Source organism: Neophocaena asiaeorientalis, unplaced genomic scaffold, assembly GCF_003031525.2.
Source record: "Neophocaena asiaeorientalis asiaeorientalis breed wild unplaced genomic scaffold, Neophocaena_asiaeorientalis_V1.1 scaffold57, whole genome shotgun sequence".
NCBI classification, from domain to species: Eukaryota; Metazoa; Chordata; class Mammalia; order Artiodactyla; family Phocoenidae; genus Neophocaena; species Neophocaena asiaeorientalis.
In genome coordinates, this window is record NW_020172731.1 from 3,341,582 (window position 1) to 3,362,636 (window position 21,055).

General features: G+C 36.7%; 1 protein-coding gene across 1 annotated transcript in view; it reads right to left on the minus strand.

Moving 5' to 3' along the window:
• Positions 1-8,915: 8,915 nt before the first annotated feature.
• The window catches only part of HCN1 (hyperpolarization activated cyclic nucleotide gated potassium channel 1), a 369,296-nt gene continuing 357,156 nt past the window's right edge, over positions 8,916-21,055 (minus strand). The window contains exons 7-8 of the mRNA XM_024740359.1: positions 14,056-14,220; positions 8,916-10,380 (exon numbers count right to left, since the gene is read on the minus strand). Coding sequence (XP_024596127.1) covers positions 9,515-10,380; positions 14,056-14,220 — 1,031 coding nt within the window. The 3' untranslated portion in view covers positions 8,916-9,514. The remainder of the gene's footprint in view (positions 10,381-14,055; positions 14,221-21,055) is intronic.

Consider the following 21,055-nt stretch of genomic DNA (forward strand, 5'->3'; position numbering starts at 1 on the left):
TAAAATAGATAGCTAGTGGGAAGCAGCCGCATAGCACAGGGAGATCAGCTCGGTGCTTTGTGACCACCTTAGAGGGGTGGGGTAGGGAGGGTGGGAGGGAGGGAGATGCAAGAGGGAAGAGATATGGGAACATATGTATATGTATTGCTGATTCATATTGTTATAAAGCAGAAACTAACACACCATTGTAAAGCAATTATACTCCAATAAAGATGTTAAAAAAAAAAATGCGAGTGACAGAGAGGTCTGCCACCTGCTTAAGACCAAAAAAAGTCCCCAGTGCCGTGTTCCTCTCCTTGGTCTGACACCTCTGATTGCCAACAGTGTGCCCATGACACATATCTGTGAGAGGGGAAAACTGGGACCAATAAAGGGTTTCTTTCGACATTTCTAAAAAATAAACAAAAAAATAGCAAATCCTCCTCAATCCCTATCCTTGACTCTGCCTTTTCTCTTTCCTGCATTGTTTTTCTCCAAAGCTCTTTTCACCATCTGAATTATTATATATCTTATTTACTTATGATGTATTCCTTCCCAGAAGGATATAAGCATCATGAAGGAACAGATTTATGTCTTTCTTGTCTACAGCCATATCCACATCATCCAGAAAACTCTTGCCACACCATATGTGTTTAAGGAATGATTTTGATGAATTAGTAGACCATTCTAAATTATATAGTTCTAAATTGTAGGTAGAACTAATGGCTTAGTGTGATTGAACCACTAAGGCAACATGTATATAAGAAATGGACACAAATAAAACCAAATGGAGTGATTAAATAGCAGAATTCTAAGCAACACAAGGGAAATATTATGGATAAAAGGACTAACAGACCTTCTTTAGATGTTACCATCCTGGTGAGTCCTGTGGCTGTTCAAAGAATCAGCTACTGCTGGGCAGTCTGTAAGATTGAGTGGTTGATTAATTGATTAATTAATTAATTATTGCAAAATAAGGCCCATGATCCTTCTACTTTTAGGTTATTTTTAATAATTATATTCTGCATTTTAAATTTTATAAATCTGATAATAGGAAGCCTGTAGGAAATATAGTACAATTCTCATTTTCAAATTAATTTGACAACTTTTCCCTTGCTGCTGCCTATTCTTACTCATGTTTATTCTTCCCAACTCCAAACATTTACTTTCTATTATAAAATGTGCTGTTATATAAAAGTTAGAAATCTGTTTAGCAGTAATGCTAATACAGGGAATGAAGCACAAATCCCTACACATGTCAGTATTTAGGACAATCATTCTTAACCCTATGTATGCCCCTTTTTTATAAGTAATATTTTGTAATAATCCCATTACTCTTCTGAAATGAGTGTCATTGATGGAATAAAACAAATTTTTAATGAACGCATGTTGTTTCTTATGTGTAATGTGAACCAGACCTTATAAAAAGGTATTTGTGGTAAAATAGTTTAAAAATTAATGTATAAATATTAGTACATAGTTAGATCAGAATTTTTCTTTTTTTATTTCCTATACAAACCCACACACTCTAGGAATTGGTACCCATTAGATTGGAGCTCTTTACAAAAAAGAATTCTGCTGTTGTAAGTACAGGAGACAATATGATAGTATGCAGTTTTGTGTGAGTGTATATAGTGTTAGTGGATTTCTTGTGTAATCCTTTGACAACCTTTCACTCTTGAGTATGCTCTAGTAGTAGCAGAAACCCTCTATGTGTCCTGCCCTAATCACCTAGAGATATCCCCTCCTGCTGAGCCATTCTTTGTCCACCAATGTGTTTGCTTCTTTTCAGTTGAAAAGCTGCATTTTAGTTCTTTCTTATTTCTGAATAGGCCACATTTTCAGGCCTTTTCACAGTCTTAGTTCAATCTATACCCCTCCCTCTCCAAAATAGTGACTTTTTTTGAAGGGAAGTACCCAGGATTTATATTGATGCTATGGTTAATATCTCATGGATAAGATTAAGATTAGTTCTGAAACATAGGCATAAAAATATCTCAATGTTTCCTGAAAATTTCCTCCTTCCTAATGTATCTTATATTTCTAATATGTTGAAACTGAGTTCCTATAACCTATGGCTTCTCCCTTCACTTTCACCGTTATAAGCTAACTAGTTCTGCCTCATTATTTTATTTGTTACTTATAAAACTTTGTGATTTCCTTTGAAGTGTATATCTTTGCTTAAGGAATACATTTTTAGCTACATTATAAACAAGAGTATGTGATTATTTGAGAAGACTTGTCATAACAAATAAGGAGATTATTAGGTACATTGTTACAAAAGGTTCATAGAAAACATCTTTAAAGAGATTGAAGAATCTATGAAAATATAGCAGAAAGGAAGTAGGAAGAGAGAATGTGGTAATAAGTGAAGACAACAATCAGCCCCTCCATAATGAACCAAGTTCTATGCTACATATCCTAAAGTAGATCTTCATAAGCTCTTCTATGTCATATTCCTTTTTGTTCTTTAGAATTAATAAGGTGACACTCTTCACTATCAAAATGAATATTTAAACCTCTTATCATGTATATATTTGATCTCCTTCAGTGTCACTTTTCCTCTTTTCATGTACTGTACTTGAATTACTCCTGCAATGTATATTGTTGGCAGAGTTTATTTCCTTGTGAATCCAAGGGCCTGTAACCCCTTTGGATCCTAAAACAATTCCTGGTAAGGTGGGGAGGTAGAAGTCTTGATTTGCGTTGACATATAGAAGATTAGATTAGGATAGCTTAAGAACGGAGATGTGAAGTGTCAGTTTTTGGCTGGTGGTCAATTCCCCTAATTTTTCTTGCTCTCAGATCTAAAGTAAATGAAAAAAGTCAGTTTTCAAAATTTTCAAAGTCATGATCTCCTTATATAACATAAGCCTTTCTGTCAAATACTTCATAATCTGGAGAGATACAGCATCTTTAGAAGTGTCACAACTTGTTTTTGCAAGAAACTATGCTATTTTTTGCCATGAAAGAAACATGTGTTTTGAGATTATGCTAAGAAAATAGTCAGGAATTACTTTTGATGGGCTATCACAGACACAATATTTTGCAGCTATAAACTAATTCTTTAGGTAGATATAATTATTGAAGTCACTTGAAAAGTGTGCAGAACAGTTTACCTTTTACTGTCATACAATATATTTTGCAACTTAAAGGAAAAAGGTATATCTTAGACCTACTTAGGGCCAGAACTTTTTCTGGGACATATTTTACTGTCCTTTTGGAAAGCAGTTACCATTCATGTTAAAATGCTTGAGCAATTTTCTGACAGAATTTCAAGAATAAGATCTTTACTGGGAATGTTTCCTCACTCTACTAATACTCAAATTTATAAAGAGGTTGATAATCTTTAACCAGATAGTTTTCCGAAAAGTGATTGTTAAACTGATCTTTTTTTTCTTACAAAATAGTTCAACCTAGATGGAACGTTTGGATTGGCTTACTCAGAACTCTCTTGTCAAGTTTGAACTAAAATTTTGACATATGTTTGTAATCAATTTATATGACACATTGTTTTAATAAAAAGATAAAATCTCAAAGCTTGCCAACATTCATATCTTGGAGTAATTAACAAAATCATGTAGTAGAATTCTGCTTATGTGGTTCATGTAAAGGCTAATAATAAACTAGCTTGGAAAGACTAAGCTTTCATTACGGGTACCAGCTTAAGGAGCTATTATCTGAGAGTTTCAAATATGGAGAACTTAAAATTTAATACTGTTTATTCACAGAAATATAGGAAGTCATATGTAAGGTAAATAATCAGTCCTTCAAAAAGAACTATGCAAAACAAGCCCAAATCAGTAGGTTTGATCATTGTTCTTCTATTAGCATAAAAAACCCCCCAAAAACCTTAGGTTGCATATAAAGCTATAGTTACTAGACCTTTATAGATAAATATTACAGATGTTTAGAATCTTGAGAGTTTGAATTTGGGAAGCTATACATATCTAAAGGGTCTTGGAACATGTCTAAAAGGCCTTCAGAGACAATTTATGAGCCACACATAAAAATAATCATAATTGGGCTTCCCTGGTGGCGCAGTGGTTGAGAGTCCGCCTGCCGATGCAGGGGACACAGGTTCATGACCCGGTCCGGGAAGATCCCACATGCTGCGGAGCAGCTGGGCCCGTGAGCCATGGCCGCTGAGCCTGTGCGTCCAGAGCCTGTGCTCCGCAACGGGAGAGGCCACAGCAGTGAGAGGCCCACGTACCACAAAAAAAAAAAAAAAAAAAAAAAAAAAAAAAATCATAATTGTTTTTGATCGCAAATAGTGATGCCAAGCTAGATCATTGACTGTATGAAGAAAATTGGACTTCAAATGAGTTTTGGCTGACTCCCAAAATGGAATTTACTGTTACCAAGTAGAGAAAAACCACAGTTGAGGATACTCATATCAACTGGCTACTGGTCCTTAGATGTTCTGAACTGGGTGGTCAAATATATTTTGACTCATGCTACTGGCTTTGGGATATATGTTTAGCATTTTAAGGTAATTACTGTGAAGAGGACAATTACTTGAATCTTTCCATATGCTTGTTTATAAGCCAATATTGTTAATATCTATTTTTGATTTTTAGCATGGAGTTATATGGAGACTATATAGTGTATGCAAGTTTTTTATCCATTAAATACTATTTAATATTTCTCAAATGAAATACTTCATTATGTTAGATATCAGAATATCATACTTTGAGCAACTCAAAATGCACCTTTTCAATACAATTGAGGGAGTTATCAAAACAGAAAAGCAATCAAGTATTACAAAATCACTAATATTTTCTTCTAAACAGTTATAATAAAATTATCTTTTTCTGGTGGCAGATTTGTGAATATATCATAAAATTTTTCCTGTATAGAGAAGTTCATGCTTTCACGCCCTGAAGCTATGAAGGAAATGATGAAGAACAAAACGACAGATTTTAATGGAAATGTCAATTTCTCCTAGAGAAGGAAGGAATGTGGCCTCTGGTGAAAAACTCCAAAATGGGAGGAGGAGGAATATGGCCAGTTTGCTTCTATTATAAATCCTTGATGAATTTCGGCAAGGTACTTTCTACTTTCTTTGTTCTCTTTTAAAAGCGGAGATTTTCCTCATGATTGACTTCAGTGTTGGCCAGTTTATAAAATATAGATGCTATTTTTAAAAAAGGATCAAAATTACTTAAGAAAGTCACTGCTTTTGAGTGCCAGTAGCAGGTATACTTAACCCTGAATACAACAGCAAATCTTCTTTCTTCCATCCGATTTTCTTGGAAAAAGGATAGAGTGAATAAAGTTATAGAGCTAACAATTCAGGTACTTCTCTGGTGGTGCAGTGGTTAGGAATCCACCTGTGATGCAGGGGACATGGGTTTGAGCCCTGGTCCGGGAGGATCCCACACACCGTGCATGGAGCAACTAAGCCCGTGCGCCACAATTACTGAGCCTGCGCTCTAGAGCCCGTGAGCCAAAACTACTGAGCCTGTGCTCTAGAGTCCATGCTCCGCAACCAGAGAAGCCACCGCAATAAACCTGCGCACTGCAACGAAGAGTAGCCCGCCCTCACTCGCTGCAAAGCCCGTACACAGCAGCGAAGACACAACACAGCCAAAAATAAATTAATTAATTAAAAAAAAAAAAGATCTGAGTTAGAAGCATATGATGCTCAAAAAAAAAGAACTAACAATTCAATGCATTGCAGCCAGTCACACTTTTAAAAAGTTTGACCATTCGTTTCAGCTATTGATGCTCAGCACCCAATTATGCTATAAGGACCTCATTTCTTTCATATTGTACAGTATAAGCAATTTTTCAAATAGAGCATGTAATAAAACTTTGCTAGGTGTAGTGCATAGGAACAAAATAATCACATCTGGGTTTTATGGCACATATTCTAGAAGGACAGAGGTAGAAGGGAGAGAAACCTTGTTGTAAACGATGGAAGTGAGACCCACAGTAGTGAAGTAGCATAGTAAAATTAACAAACATAAACACTTAAGTGAAAAAAAAGGCGTGGAGTCTTTAAAAATAAGCCTGAAAGACAGTAGAGATCGCTTGTACTTTGAAGTGTAAATAATTCAGGATTTGAAATAATACACGTAAAATTCAAAACACATCATATTGTTTAAATCACCCAAGTCCATTAGGATTACTCTAGTTACTCGACTGTGTACTTTATAGTGTCTTCCAGATGTTATGCTCGTTTAAGTTTGTAACTGGAAAAGCAACCACCTTTGGAAAGTGGAGCAGCATCCATCTGGGAATTATTCCCTTAAGGAGTGGTGATAGAGACCGGGAGACAGGCTATTTATTTGATGACTATAATCTATTTGCACTCCTGACATTTTTCCTTAGAGTTTTTGAGAATCCTTCACTCACTGCAATATACACTATCTCACGCTTTGGGCTTGATTCAAAATCCACTTGTATACGGAGGTTCTGTCACCGTCCGAAGCCTTTGCAAGACCGAAGGCTATCATAGAATAGTTTGTATATGTAAACTATAGGGCAATTATTTCTCATCCCCATATCCAATAATAGCACAGAAATGCCTGTATTTTGAAATTGGACAACAACCGCGTGCTATGGAAGTACAGTGTGAAGAACTGAAAAAAAACCCTCAACTTGTACATTATAGAAGAGGTAAAAAAACACAGGAATAGCTGGAAAATCCATGTTCTATTTAAGTTCTTTTCTTTCTACAGTTAGAGAATACCTATAATTAATTTTATGATGATTACCAAGTAAAAGCCCTCTTGGAAATCTTATGATGTAAAGATAGAAAGACAGAGGCAAATCTGTACTCTTTAATAAAACAAAATGTTTGATTAGAGTATATTGATAAAATAAAATATTCATGATTTTAGTTTATTTTCTGTTGAATTTATTAATAATCTTTATATATGTATGGCTTTGAGCAAAGACAAAAGAAATTCTCTAACTCGTCCCTGATCATACAGTTGTTGTAAGAATCAGCTATTTTACTATTTTCCCAGCAGCAGAAAGACCAATCTTTTCAACAATACATTTCTTTCTGTACAGTTTAAAACTCCATACTTATGGGTTTACCTATGTACAGAGAAAAGAGGTCACTTTTCAACTAGCAATGGACTTTTATGTTACAGGAATGTGAGTCAATTTTTTTTTACCTAAGTATATATATTCATACATATATATGTATATAATTTACCCTGTACCACTTTATTAGTTTGACATATAAACCTTAGGGGGTTTTTTTTTTGTCCATTCTATTACAAAGTGAATAAAAATTTTATGGTTGCACTGAAAGACCATGCAATTCAATTTTGCTTATGTTTCCCAATAGTGCTCAAAATAAAAAAAAAATTTATATATATAAAAATATTTCACTACCAAACTCATTAGTCCTATCAAATGTAAACCTTTAATAATTTAAAGGACCAATACATGATCTTAATAAATCGAAGTTAATTCTCAATAGTTTAATAAAATAAGAGTTTTGTACTGATATATAAATGGTCTTGCAGCTTCCACATAGGTTCTAGGTAGACTGAACAATCCCTTTTTCACACCGTCCCTGATGCGCCATCAGAGGTCACCAGCACATTCATGATAACATCACACTGACTAGCATGGTTGATTCCTTCCACACAAGCTGGGATCTGTTAGAAATTAAACATAACAACTCATTTTGATATTATAAGTATTATATCCATAAAAGGCATAACAGGCAGCATGGATCCATTTTAGAGTTTTTGCTTTTGTTTTTGTTTTCTGTCCTCAAGTCTATCTGGAGGCCCTGCCCCATTTAATGTGTAATCTTTGTTAAGTTCTTCTTAAATGTATCGCCAGTGTCAGAGATACAGAAGACTTCCACTTTAGGTCATTCTCTTAACGGGTTATTTACGGAAGTCGGTTATTAGGAATCTTCCAATTGTGTTCCAGTCATCACCACATTCGTGGGTTGTGTTAGGCACAAATGCTTTCTAAGGGACTTCTTTGAGAAGAAGCAGATGTTCACAGATCATGAAAAGAGTCAAGGAAACAGACAAACAAGAAAAACGATGCTCACAGACATTCAGTTTGACCCCTGCTTGCTGTCACCATGTCTGTACTTTTTTCAGCACATTTAAAATAACAAACCTCCCATCTAAGGGCTATGTTAGTCACCACATGTCTTAAGATTTACTAACCATTTAGTTACAATACACAAAGAGCAAAGTGTGTGTTCCCAAACAGATACGATGCTATAGTGTATTTATTTTTTTAAATTAACACCGCAGTAAACTACCAATTACAGTGAAGACACAGAACACACTGGCAACTCCAAATCAAGCTGTGGTTTACAAATCATTATTTAAACGATGATAATAATAATAATAACATTAAATGAAAGTGAAAACCTCACTTCTATACTTAAGTCAGAGATCCAAGTCAGCCTTATAGGAATTTTAAGATAGGCAATTAATGAATGGTTATACTTTTCCAGAAATGAGAAATACTGTAAGCCTTTCCCTACAATGACTGCTTTGAATGTATTTTCTTTTTTTTTCCAAAAAGCATGCAGGGACTATTTTCAGATGCTTGTTTATGGCAAGAAGGAAGAAAAGTAATGATTTTTGGTGTAATACAAGCAATTTGTAGAATCGAGCATACAATTTTGCATAAAACATTGCAGGTTAAAATAATATTGTAGGTTTCAAGCCATTGCATTACAGTTGACTAGCTGTCACAATTAGGTGTTGTAAAATTTAAAACTCTAAGTTTTGAAGTGAAGCAATTAAACTAAATTCTTAAACGATGACTTTTACCTTCACACAGCACAGAATAGCTATCTTTGTTTGGGTTGAAAAAGTTATTTACAACTAACATTGATTGAGTCTTGGTAAAAGTCCTATAACACATGAAGAGAAATATCCCCTCAGCTTTCTGAAAGATCGATGGACATGTCTGTGGTTAGAGACAGTCATAACAGCGTCAATGCTGGTCTCCTACCATGGCCAAGCATATGGTGTGTTCTTTAACCTAATTCAAAATTCAAAGCACCAAAATACAATTTAGATCTAGAAAATGGGACTTGCTATTTAATCCTCCGTAACTGATGATTAACAATTTAGATGCAGAGACACTGCTAATGAGAAAAGTTTTGATTGGTGCTGTTTAGTAGCTCACTTGAGTTGCCTTTTTAAAAGCAGAGTTTTGCTTCCATTGAATCCAAGAACTCTTCATAAAATAGAGAAATACATATATCAAAGGAATTAAGTAAAAGTAGGTTAAAAATAAATAATCTTACAACAACATTTTAAATCCTTTAATGATTTAAAGAAAGGAAGACATAAAACACTGAATGCTAAACAAGTCTTTTGAACTTTTCTTGAGATTTTTAGATATAGATTTAATAGTATATGTGTATATATATATTTTTTTTTTTTACATTTTGCATGTAGGCCAGAGCTGTCTAAAATATCTCTTCATAGTAGGCTATAGGGATCTATCAGGAGATAGAATAAAATAAGATCTGAGAATATTCTCAGTTTATCAGAGTATTTCTTTCTGCTTTGACAATCAGCAGGCATCATAAATTTGAAGCAAATCTTGGCTTTTCTGTCTCTGGGTCTGTATGTAAGACTGAGGAAGACTCCCTCTGGTGAGCAGCTGCTGGTGGAGGGGGTGCCGGTGGGACTCCCCGGCTGGGGGGGATGGCTCCCGATGACATCTGTCGGAACAGGGTGACCCGCTGGGGGACCGTGCCCCTGATCCCTGCCTGCAGGCCCGAGCCGTGCACCGTGGTCACGGGTGGAGGGATGGACGCCAGGGACTCGCCCACAGTGGGATGTGGTCTGGAAATCAGGGTGGAAACCTCATGGGGCAGCGAGGGCTGCGAGGCCGAGAGGGGCCTGACATCTCGGGTCAGGCTGGTGTTGTGAAGCGCCTGTGTGCTCTTGTGCACTTCGTTTTTCGGTGCGGAGCTGCTGGGTGTCTGTGGAGTCTGGGGCTGCTGCTTGGTCTGCGGGGGCTGCTGTGCCTGCTGCTGAGTGAGTGACAGCTGGGAAGCAGTGGGGGAGGCGTAGTGGAAAGTTCGAGTGGCTAGCGGGCTCTGAACGGGAGGGCTGCAGACCGCAGTGGCGTAGGAGCAGGGCGAGAGGATGGCCGACGGCTGGGGGGTCTGTGTGCTGGGGCTGGGGGAGTGCAGGTTGCCATGAGACAGACTGGTGGCTGTGTACACCGGCGGAGATTGCGTCCTCCCGCGAGAGGTCGGGGTGGTAGTTGAAGACGTGGAATTCAGGGCTGTCATTTGAGGGTAACTGATGGGACCGATGGCCTGCACCATCTCCCTGTCGTGTTTCACAATCTGCTTCAGGATCTCGTTCTCCTGATTGTTGAAAACTCCAGTGTTCAGATCCTTCTGGAACTTTTGCAGAAGAATTGAATTTTTCTTTCCTGTCAGCGAAAGGAAGATAGGCACTTAGAAAGTCTATAAGTGACTGGTGACAACTCCAAGCGCGAGTGGCTCCTGCAAACAGAATGATGGCAGTGTTTCATAGAAGAGGCTTAAAAGCCAAGCACTCACCTTTAGACACCAAATAGACACACGGCTCCTGTCTCTCATGCTTCCTGTATCTTTCTGGGAAATTTTACCTTCTATACGAGTCAAGTTGAAAAGTCTGTAACATGGCAAAAGCCATCTTACAGAAGAGATGGAGAGATTTGCATGAGGGTTACCTTGGGAGAAGAAAGGGCATTTGGAGCAGGACGGGCCCGAAGTCAAGATTTCAGTTTAAAGCTTCTTTTTCAAGAAAGGACAATGGAATACATACTATGTGACAGGCACCCTACCCAAGGCTTTAGGCAGATTTATTTTATTTAATCCACAACTCTTTGCGGTAAGTGTGCTCATAATCCCACTTCACCCAAAAGGAGACTGGAACATAAGAAGGTTAAGAGTGATGTCCAAGAAAACATAGTTAATAAGTGACAGAGCTGGGACAGGAAACCAGTAGATCTGATCACAGATTTACTGCGGACTATGAAGCAGCCACATCTATATCGCGTTGAGTGTCTGCTGGAAATGAAGTCTCCTGGACCTCATCCACTTGCTGCACCAGATGCTGCCTTTTACTATGATCCCCTGGTAGTTGTCACATGCAAGTTTGAGAAGCAAAGGCCTTTGCTTTTGACCAGTGCCCTACACCAGTGATTCTCTACTCTACCTGCACATTTTTGTCATCTTTAGAGCTTTAAGAGTTACTTATTTACATCTGCACCCTAACAATTAAATCAGAATAAACAGACATGGGTCCAGATTTTGGTACTTTAAAATAAACTTTCCCCAGGGGATTTTTGTGTGCAGCCAGATTGAGAACTATTTCATAATCTTACTTTTTTTTTTTTGCGGTACGTGGGCCTCTCACTGTTGTGGCCTCTCCCGTTGCGGAGCACAGGCTCCGGACGCGCAGGCTCAGCGGCCATGGCTCACGGGCCAAGCCGCTCCACGGCATGTGGGATCTTCCCAGACCGGGGCACGAACCCGTGTCCCCTGCCTCGGCAGGCGGACTCTTAACCACTGCACCACCAGGGAAGCCCTATCTTTCCTCTTCTGAGAGGTTGTTGTGAGGATTCAGGGGCATAATGTATGGCAAGCTCTCTGCTCATTCTAGAACCTCAACAAGTATTACCTCTCCTTCTCGCTATTGTCTTTGGAGTCGTTTGCAATAAGGAGATGTTCTCTGGCAAAATAACAATTAGCAACAATTGTAGGTTGATGTAAGGGGAAAATCAGTGACTTTTTAATGGCATCATCACCTAGGTAAATATGGTAACTGAAAAGTAAATCAATTTGCCATATCACTAAATAAAGTATCACATCTAAACTAACAAGGAATATTTTCAAATGGAAATGTATGATATAATTTACTTGGCTGCTGGGAAAGGCAATCATTTTAAATGACTGCCAAAATGAATAGTTCTCTCTCTCCTTACAGAATTGTCCTAATTTCCCAAAGAACAAAGACTTCTACGTTAGTAGAAAACATAAATGCTTACTTTGCATATACCCTTAATTAACTATAACATATGCATTTATAAGCAATGGCCACAGCACTGAGAAGGATAATATTTTTTTGTGATCCTGTGAATAGTCAACATTTCATAATCTAAGTATCTGGGACCTTGTGGAAAAATACTATAACTTTTAATGCACTGTTAGAATTTTGTGAAGATTAAAAATGGAAATACTGGTGCTCACTAGCAATTTTATTGCCTATATTATTGATTGCAAACTGTTTCATGCAAACTTTCTTATAAAAAATTAACTGTAATAAGTTAGATGAAAGTGATGCTCTATCAGATTAACAGAAATTCTCCATTGAAATATCCTGATTTGATGCTTTTGCAAAATATGTTTAGCTGGCTTAGGAAGAAAACTCATATGCTCAGAAATTAGTCTCTGGCTCTACCATGAACACTCACACACCACAAAGAGGGAAGTTATTTTCAAATTAAGTAAAGATGCTTTTAGGTATACTCGCTTCTTTTATGGGCACTGTCTTCTGGACACTCCGTCCTGTTACATCTCTAAGTTATCAATAAGATTTTTAATATGTGTCCTGTGTCTAATGGTAATGTCCAAATACTACATTTACTTCTTCTAACCTAATTTCAGATCCTTATGCACTCTGTTGTCCTACCAATATAGAAGAAAAGAAAGATGTAAAGTGCAGAAGAAAAGCTGACACAACCATACGTCAATCAAAAGTCCTTACCTTTAATAAAAATGAAGCAGTTGAAGTATCTCTTTGTTTACTTTCCAGTGATCCCAACCCCAATCTCCTTTGAGTTCACTGATTCCTTCATCCCTCCCTAACTCTCTTCAACAATATTCATTGTGTACTAGGTACTGTGAATGTAATAGTAAATTAGATATGATCTCTACATTCATAAAGCTTAGCATCTCTAGAGCAATTTAAATAATAAAAGCAGTGCTGTGATGGATGAACTTCCCAGTAGTACGGGAGAATATCTCCAGGGTACTCAGACTATTAAGAGGGTGGAAGGTCAAAGAAGGTTTATACAGGGAAGTGATGTCTAAACTGAGATATGAAAGCTAGTAGAGTTAAGCAGGGAAAGGGAACAGAGGAGGGTAGGGTGCAGGAGGAGGATCTGGGTGTGGAAGATGAATGCATATCCCCTTCCAACATCAGAATGTTCCAGCATATCTTGGGAAGTTAACAGCAAGCCAATCTGATCTAACTTTACTATGGCAATTATTTAAATCTTTAAACCAGTGTAACTAGTAAGGTCTAACTTACATATTTTTATTTGAGAGCAGAGAAGATTTTTAAGATAAGTTGATGTTTGCAAAGTAAAGCATCTATGTGGGCACTTCTATTAAGGTTTTTTCTGCTTGAGTCTGTATTACAAACATTTCAAGAAGTTTCTACTGAGACAATGAACATACACAAGTTTTCAATTCTTAATATAAGAATAAACGTAAAGTTGATCCTTAAAAATGAAAAAAAAAGCCTTATGATAAAATTTAGTTTGTAATGTAGACTCACACTATTGCATTTTTAGTTCTATTTTAATGCTGTGTAGAATTTTTAATCATTGTTTTTTACCTTAAGATTCAAATTGTTTTGGTATCACTGGTGAAATCAGATTGCGTAGCTAGAAAAAATAGAGATGAATAAACAAACCTAGAATACTTAGAAGAGAAAGTTAGATAGAGCCTCAGATCTTTCTAGAAATATGGCTAGAGCTAATTGCTATTTCTATATTTCTATGTTAATTAATAAGCAATCTATATACTAGCATTTGGGACTTATGATTACAAATATGTATCAGCCCACTAGATTAAAACTGAATTGTGGGCTTCCCTGGTTGGCGCAGTGGTTGAAAGTCCGTCTGCAGATGCAGGGGGACACGGGTTCGTGCCCTGGTCTGGGAAGATCCCACATGCCGTGGAGCGGCTGGGCCTGTGAGCCATGGCCGCTGAGCCTGCGTGTCCAGAGCCTGTGCTCCGCAACGGGAGAGGCCACAACAGTGACAGGCCCGCATACCACAAAAAACAAAAAACAAAACTGAATTGTGCACAAAGAAGAAAACTGAACAGAGTACCTATCCGATCTAGTCGGTCAATGGCTACTGTCTCAAAGGCTCTTCTCATCATTGGATATTCCTCCAGGACCTCATTGAAATTGTCCACAGAAAGCGAATAAAGACGACAATATGTATCAGCTCGAACACTGGCAGTGCGTCGTCCCTTGGTCAACAGGCAAATCTCTATAAAAACAAAGAAGAAAGATTTGTTTGGCAATTTTCTTTAAAAGGCCATTAAGACCTACCACAACTAAAAGAAAAAAGTCTCATGGTGTGAGAAACCAATGATTAGTAACATTTTCTATTTTATCAGGAAATCCTTTCTGATAATTAAAAGTGCCCAATTTCTAATACTCAATCTTAAAATATTATTTTTTTTAAACAATTGAGGCTTTTGGTTCAAAGGGAAGGCTGTAACAAAATTATCTTCTTCCAGCTCCAATTCCAATTCACCTGAAACAAAAATATGCAGAAGAAAGAAAAATAAATCCAAAATGGAGTTGAAAACAGGAAGAGACTATTCTCAGATAGAAGTTCTTATGAATTCTGGAAGGCAGAGAGCAGATGGTATTATATAGACAGAAACTAAAGTGAGCCCAAAATCATTGGCTTAGAAAGTCTTATGATTAAGCAAAATTGAATCACAGGTTCAGATGTATGCATTATAGGAATGTTTTATGTAGTTCATATATTCCCAGTAAGATCAGTATAAAAATTGTATTCCAAATGTACAGAGGGGATTTTCATTTAAGTAATTTCTAAGGAAAATATTTTGTTGTAATTTTGATTCCCAATATATGGTAAGTAAATATTTGCAAACGTGGATTTTCTTATTAGCTAGATAAATAAATGATAAAAGTGAAGATTTTCTATTTCATTTCCCAAAATTTATGTATTAAAATCCTATAGACTTTGCTTCTTTAAAAAATTTAAATAATTGAAAAACTTTGCTTCAAAATAACCTATTTGAAAAAAGGAATGGGAGAAGTGTTTCTGAAATGCACTGTCTTCTAACAAAAGGAAATAAGCAAAATAATTATTGAAAGGGGCCTAAATTCATACTCCTCTGAACTTATTTAAAGAATTTCAGTTCATGTTGATAAACATAGTGAGTAAATTATATGGTAGGCATTATGTCCTTGATGTTAGGGCTGGAAACATGAATCAAACATCATATCTACTTCTGTATTACTTATTTGCTGGTAGTAAAAAGAAAAAGTTCATTTGAATTAAGATTTCATTTAAAATGCAAGCTGGTGAGAGCAATAATATAGAAGTCAGGCACTCTGGAAGTACTAAAGAAGTGCATCTGAACCAATCTGGCAATTGAGAGGATTTTAGGAAATGCCACCTAAGCCACCAATTATGTTGTTACTGTTCATGCTTGTAAACATTTCAAATTTAATAAACAATATTGTGGTTGGGCCAACATGGTAGAGTAGGAAGACCCTGAGCTCACCTCCTCCCATGGGCACACCAAAATTACAAATACATACAGAGCAATGTATGTATGAGAAGGACCTGGAGACTAGCAGAAGAGATTTTCTACAACAAAAGATATAAAGAAGGAACCACAACAAGAAGGGTAGAAGAGGCAGACACGCTGTATAGTCAAGACCCATAACCCTGGGTAGGTGACCCACAAATGGGAGAATAATCACTATTGCAGAGATTCCCCTTAGGGAGAGAGGGGTCTGAGCCCCACACTGGGCTCCTCAGCCTGCGGGTCCTGCACCAGGAAGATGACCCCCAGAAAGTCTGGCTTTAAGGCCAGTGGGGCTTGCATTCTTGAGAGCTGGAGGGTTGTAGGAAGTAGAGACTCCGCTCTTGAAGGGTGCACACAAAATCTTACACCCTCCAATACCCTGTGCAGAAACAGTAATTTGAAGAAGCCTGGGTCAGACCTACTTACTGATCTTTTAGAGCCTCCTAGATTGGCAGGAGGCAACTGGGACACACCCTGAGGACACAGATGCTGGTGGCATCCATTTTTGGGAGCTCATTATACCCCAAGGACACTGATGCTGGCAAGCACCATTTTGGAATCCTCCCTCTACCCTATTAACACTGGAACCCAGCCCCATCCACCAATGGGCCAGCACCAGCCCTGGGACTCTCTGCGCCATGCAGCCCGCCATGCTGGGACCCAACCCCACCCACCAGCAGCCAGCAACCTCTGAACCAGCAGGAATCAAAGGTACATTAGATGATACAGAGGACTGGATCAGTAAATTGGAAGACAGAGTAGTAAAAATCACCCATCTGAACAGAAAAAAGGAAAAAGGATTTTTTTAAAAAATTAGGATAGTTTAAGGGACCTCTGGGACAACATTAAGCATACTAACATTTGCATTATCGGAGTCCCAGAAGGAGAAGACAGAGGAAAAGGGGGCAGAGAACACATTTGAAGAAACAATAGCTGAAAAATTCCCTAACCTGGGAAAGGAAACAAACATCCAGGTCCAGGAAGCACAGAGAATCCCAAGGAGGATCAACCTAAGGAGGACCACACCAAGACACATTATAATTAAGATGGCAAAAATTAACGATAAAGAGAGAATATTAAAAGCAGCAAAGTAAAAGCAACTAGTTACAAGGGAACTTTGCATAAGATCATCAGCTGAGTTTTCACCAAAAACTTCGCAGGCCAGAAGGGAGTGGCATAATATGTTTAAAGTGAAGAAAGGAAGAAACGTACAACCAAGAATACTCTACCCAGCAAAGCTGTCATTCAGATTGGAAAGAGAGATGGAGATTTTTACAAACAAGGAAAAGCTGAAAGAGTTCAGTACCTCAACCAGTTTTACAAGAAATGTTAAAGGGACTTCTCTAAGCAAAAAAGAAAAGGACAGAAATAGAAATATGAAAGTTATAAAAGAAAAAATCTCATTGGTAAAGGCAAATAGACATAAATGTAGTAGCCCAACCAAACATAAATAAAACCAAACCAAACATAAATCTAGTAGAAAGGTTAAAAGAGTTGTGCACCTAGAACTAACATAGTGTTGTAGGTTAATTGTACTTCAATTATTTAAAAAAAATATGTAGACACTGGGAGGAAATGCATCAGAATGCTAATGGTAGTTATTTCTGGGGGATGGGGATTATGGGTGATTGTTCTTTTTTATTTCAGGCTTTTATGTAATTCTAGTTGTCTGCAATGAACATTCATTACTTGTAAAATTAGAAAGAAAACAATAAATGTGATTAAAAATGAAAAAATAATATTGTGGACTGTTCATGTTTGTGTGCACGTTTGTGTGTGTATTTGTGTGTGTGCACCTTTGGTGTGCATAGCAAGATAAACCTCTACTGGTCAGTGTTTAAGCATAAAGCATATTATCATATGATGGAATTTGTCAGCTACTCTAATTTTAAAAAAATGTAATAAAAGTATTTTCGACACTACCCCAAAATTAAACTCCTGTGTCACTATAGTACTAATGCCATATTATATAACTTATGATTGCTAAATTGTGTCAAACATACTGATGAGAAATGTTTTTATTGCTAAGTGTTGCTTTCAAATCTGTACAAGTTGTCATACAGAATGGTTATAAGCCTCTTGGAAAATAATCCAATGATACATAACAAAGACCTTAAAATGTATCCATACAGTTTACCCAGAAATTTCACTTAACAATCTAGCCTAAGGAAATAGTCTGTAATCAGAACAATGTTATTTACATGGTGATATACATTATGCATTTATGTATGCATCTGAAAATATGGGAATGCCTTAAATGAATAATAAGTCAAGATTCGTAATCAACTATGTGGCAATTATTAAAAGTAAAGCTTTTAAAGTCTATGTATTAATAGTAGAATGGTCATGAAAGCTTAACAGAGAAAAGCAGGATACAAGGTTTTAATTATAGCATGATAAAAATGATCACATATAGTATGAAAAAAATGACAATAAAATCTACCAATATGCACTGCTCCGTTGAAAAATATTCTTTTATGTAGATATACTGTTTACATTTTTTTCAACTTTCCTTTATCTAAATTATTTTTATTTGTGGATATACAACTTTTATTTTTTAAAAGTTACTTAAAATTTAATATCTAAGTGCACAGAAGAGAAAAAACCCCAAGATATGAAGGAATATAAACAAACCTAAAAATAGTGATTACTATTGTAGGTGATTTCCTCAACTTTACCTTTCATTTTTTTAAATGTATTTTTAATTTGGCACTTATATTCTTAATTTACAAATGCTTTCCATTTTCCTATATTTGTTGCTTTCTCATTATATCGTTCTCTTTTGTTGTGAATGTAATAACCTCTATCTTCTGGTAGTTGTTAGAGATCTGGTTTTGAATAATGAATATATGCTACAATATGGATATATTGTATATGGATGAACCTCAGAATGTTTCACAAACATAGTGAAAGAAGCAACACAGGACAGTCCATATAGTACGTGCTTCCACTGATATAAATAATCCAGAAAAGGGAAATCTATAGTGACAGATAACATATTAGTGTTTGCTTGGGGAAGTGGGTGGAAAAGATTAACAATAAGTGGGCAGGAGGAATCTTGTTGGGGTGATGAAAACCTAAGCCTGTTTGGCTTGGCTTTCATAGTGTTGGTTTCATAATTTTGGAAATTTCTAAAAAGATTGAATTGTATACTTTGAATTATATATACATGTTGCAATAACACTGTAAAATGGAAACAAAAAGAAGTTTTGTCTTTATATTTTATCTTTATTGTATTTTAGTTTCTGTTCTGTTTTCTGAATTCTTTCTCTTTACTCTGGAATCATTGTTTCTGTCTCTGTGTCTAGATCTTTCCCTTGTATATTGAATGTTTTCTTTAGGTTACTTGTTGATGTCCATTTCTGTTGAGGATGAAAACTCTAGTGATGTGGCAGCATTTATTGATCTGGAGTTTCTCTTTAGGGTGAATAGGTGGGAAGTTTATCCTCAAATTTCCCTAAATGCCAGAATGAGGAGGGCTGTACTCCAAGGTTACCAACATCTCTCTTAATCGTTCTAGTTCTCTGCCTTGTTCAATTACTTTAGAGAAGAACCACTTGCTTTTTTCTCTCCTCAGGAAAATAAATGCTTGGTTACAGCCTGTTCTGTAATGTCAAGGGAGGGACAAAGAGTCCACTGTACCACACAGAGACCTTCCCTAAGTCACTGTTTCCCCTCACTTTTCAGTTGGCCCTCTGTCATCACACTGTCTCTTAGCTAGCAGCTTTTCTGGAGTTTTGCCAGGAGCTTTGCTCTCTTCTTGGTCATAACCCTCAGCATTATATTCCAAGTTCCCTCTACTTTTCCTTCAAGTTTCATCAGTAACGACCAGCATAATTTAAAAAAACTTGTCTTAAACAACAGAAATTTATTTTCTCACATTTCTGGAGCCTGGAGGTCCAAAATCAGGGTGACAGTATGGTTGGGTTCTGGTGAGAGCTCTCTTCCTGGCTTGCCGATGGCCAAATTCTCACTGTGTCCTCACATGGCAGAGAGCGCCCCCATCTCTTCCTTTACCAACACTGTCACTAATCCCATCAGGAAGTTCCCACCCCCAGTCACCTCATCTAATTCAACTACCTAAGGCTCCACTTCCAAATACTACCACGTTGGGGATTAGGGATTCAACTTACTGAATTTGGGAGAGACAAGGACATCCAGTCCATAACACCATGTCTCTTGTCCTGAAATACTATTTATGTCCCTCTTGCTCTTTAAAAAAAAACTAAGCTAAGAAACAAAAAACAAAAAAACAGCTTTATTGAGGTATAATTGATATACCAAAACTCTGCACATATTTAATGTATACAGTTTGATGAGATTGGACATCTCCATGTACCTCTGAAACCATCAGCATATCTGTCACTTCCAAAAGTTTTCTTAACTGCATGTTACAGAATACCTGAATAATACTGGCTTACCAATAAAATAACTTAATTATAAAAATCTGGGAGGCAGGGCTAGTGTGGATTTGGTATCTCAGTGATGCTGAGGCACTGTGCTGGCATGACTTTATTTTCTTGGCCAACCTCTCATGATCACAAGTTCAAAGCAGCAACTACAAGAATTTACATCCTCATACAGTGTCCACAGAGAGGGAGAGACTTCCTTCCCACATTTCTTTCTTTTTATTGTGAAAGCAAAACTTCATAATATTCCTTTACTACTTTTAATTTGGTCTCTGGAAAGGGAAGAGATAAAGACATGTATTGAGGATCATCTTATGTAAAGAAATGGATTTGTATTTACTTTTCTGTATGCTTAAAAATTATTTGAATACTTTTTACAACGAGCCTGTATCTATATGTTACTTTTGTACTTTAAAAAATAAATTTAAAAATTAGAAAAAATATAGCTACTCTCAATACTTATAGTCATTTTGGAGACATAGTAAAAATAGATTTATTTCAGCATAGATATATTCATGTTTTCTCTAAATTATTCTTTGCAAATGATTTTCTGGTTTCTATTGTCTGGAGTCCTCATCTAATGGATATACAATATACGTAGCTAAATGGAGTGGATGGACATGCGTTACATGGTATAGGTCCCCATAATTAATTGATGAATCAGTTAAATACTGCCTTTGGTATGAGAAGAAATCTTCCTAGAGGATGGTGCTTAAATAATATTTTAGGCCTATATAAAAAAATGAGTACATGTTTTATAAGAAAACTTCAGAGGTGTTATTGTCCAGCAAATCTTACTTCTTCATTAAATTCTATTTAAAATACAATGTACTTATGTAATTCTTTACCTTTTGTGATTTTTTGAATGAAAACTGACATTTCAATTTGGTTGATTTCTTGCCAACTAATGAAGTAGAATGCTATTTTGGTGATTTTCTGTAGCAGTGGTGGTTACCTGCTGATTCTGCTACCTTAACAGACATCCAATTTCTTAGGTTATTTTAGAGATTTTTTTTTTTTCTTTTTGGTGTAGTATAAAGAGTATTGGCCTGGGACTAGAAGTCCAGTGTTACAGTCTCAGACTGATTGATCTTGGTTGTGAAGATTTGGACAAATACTTATA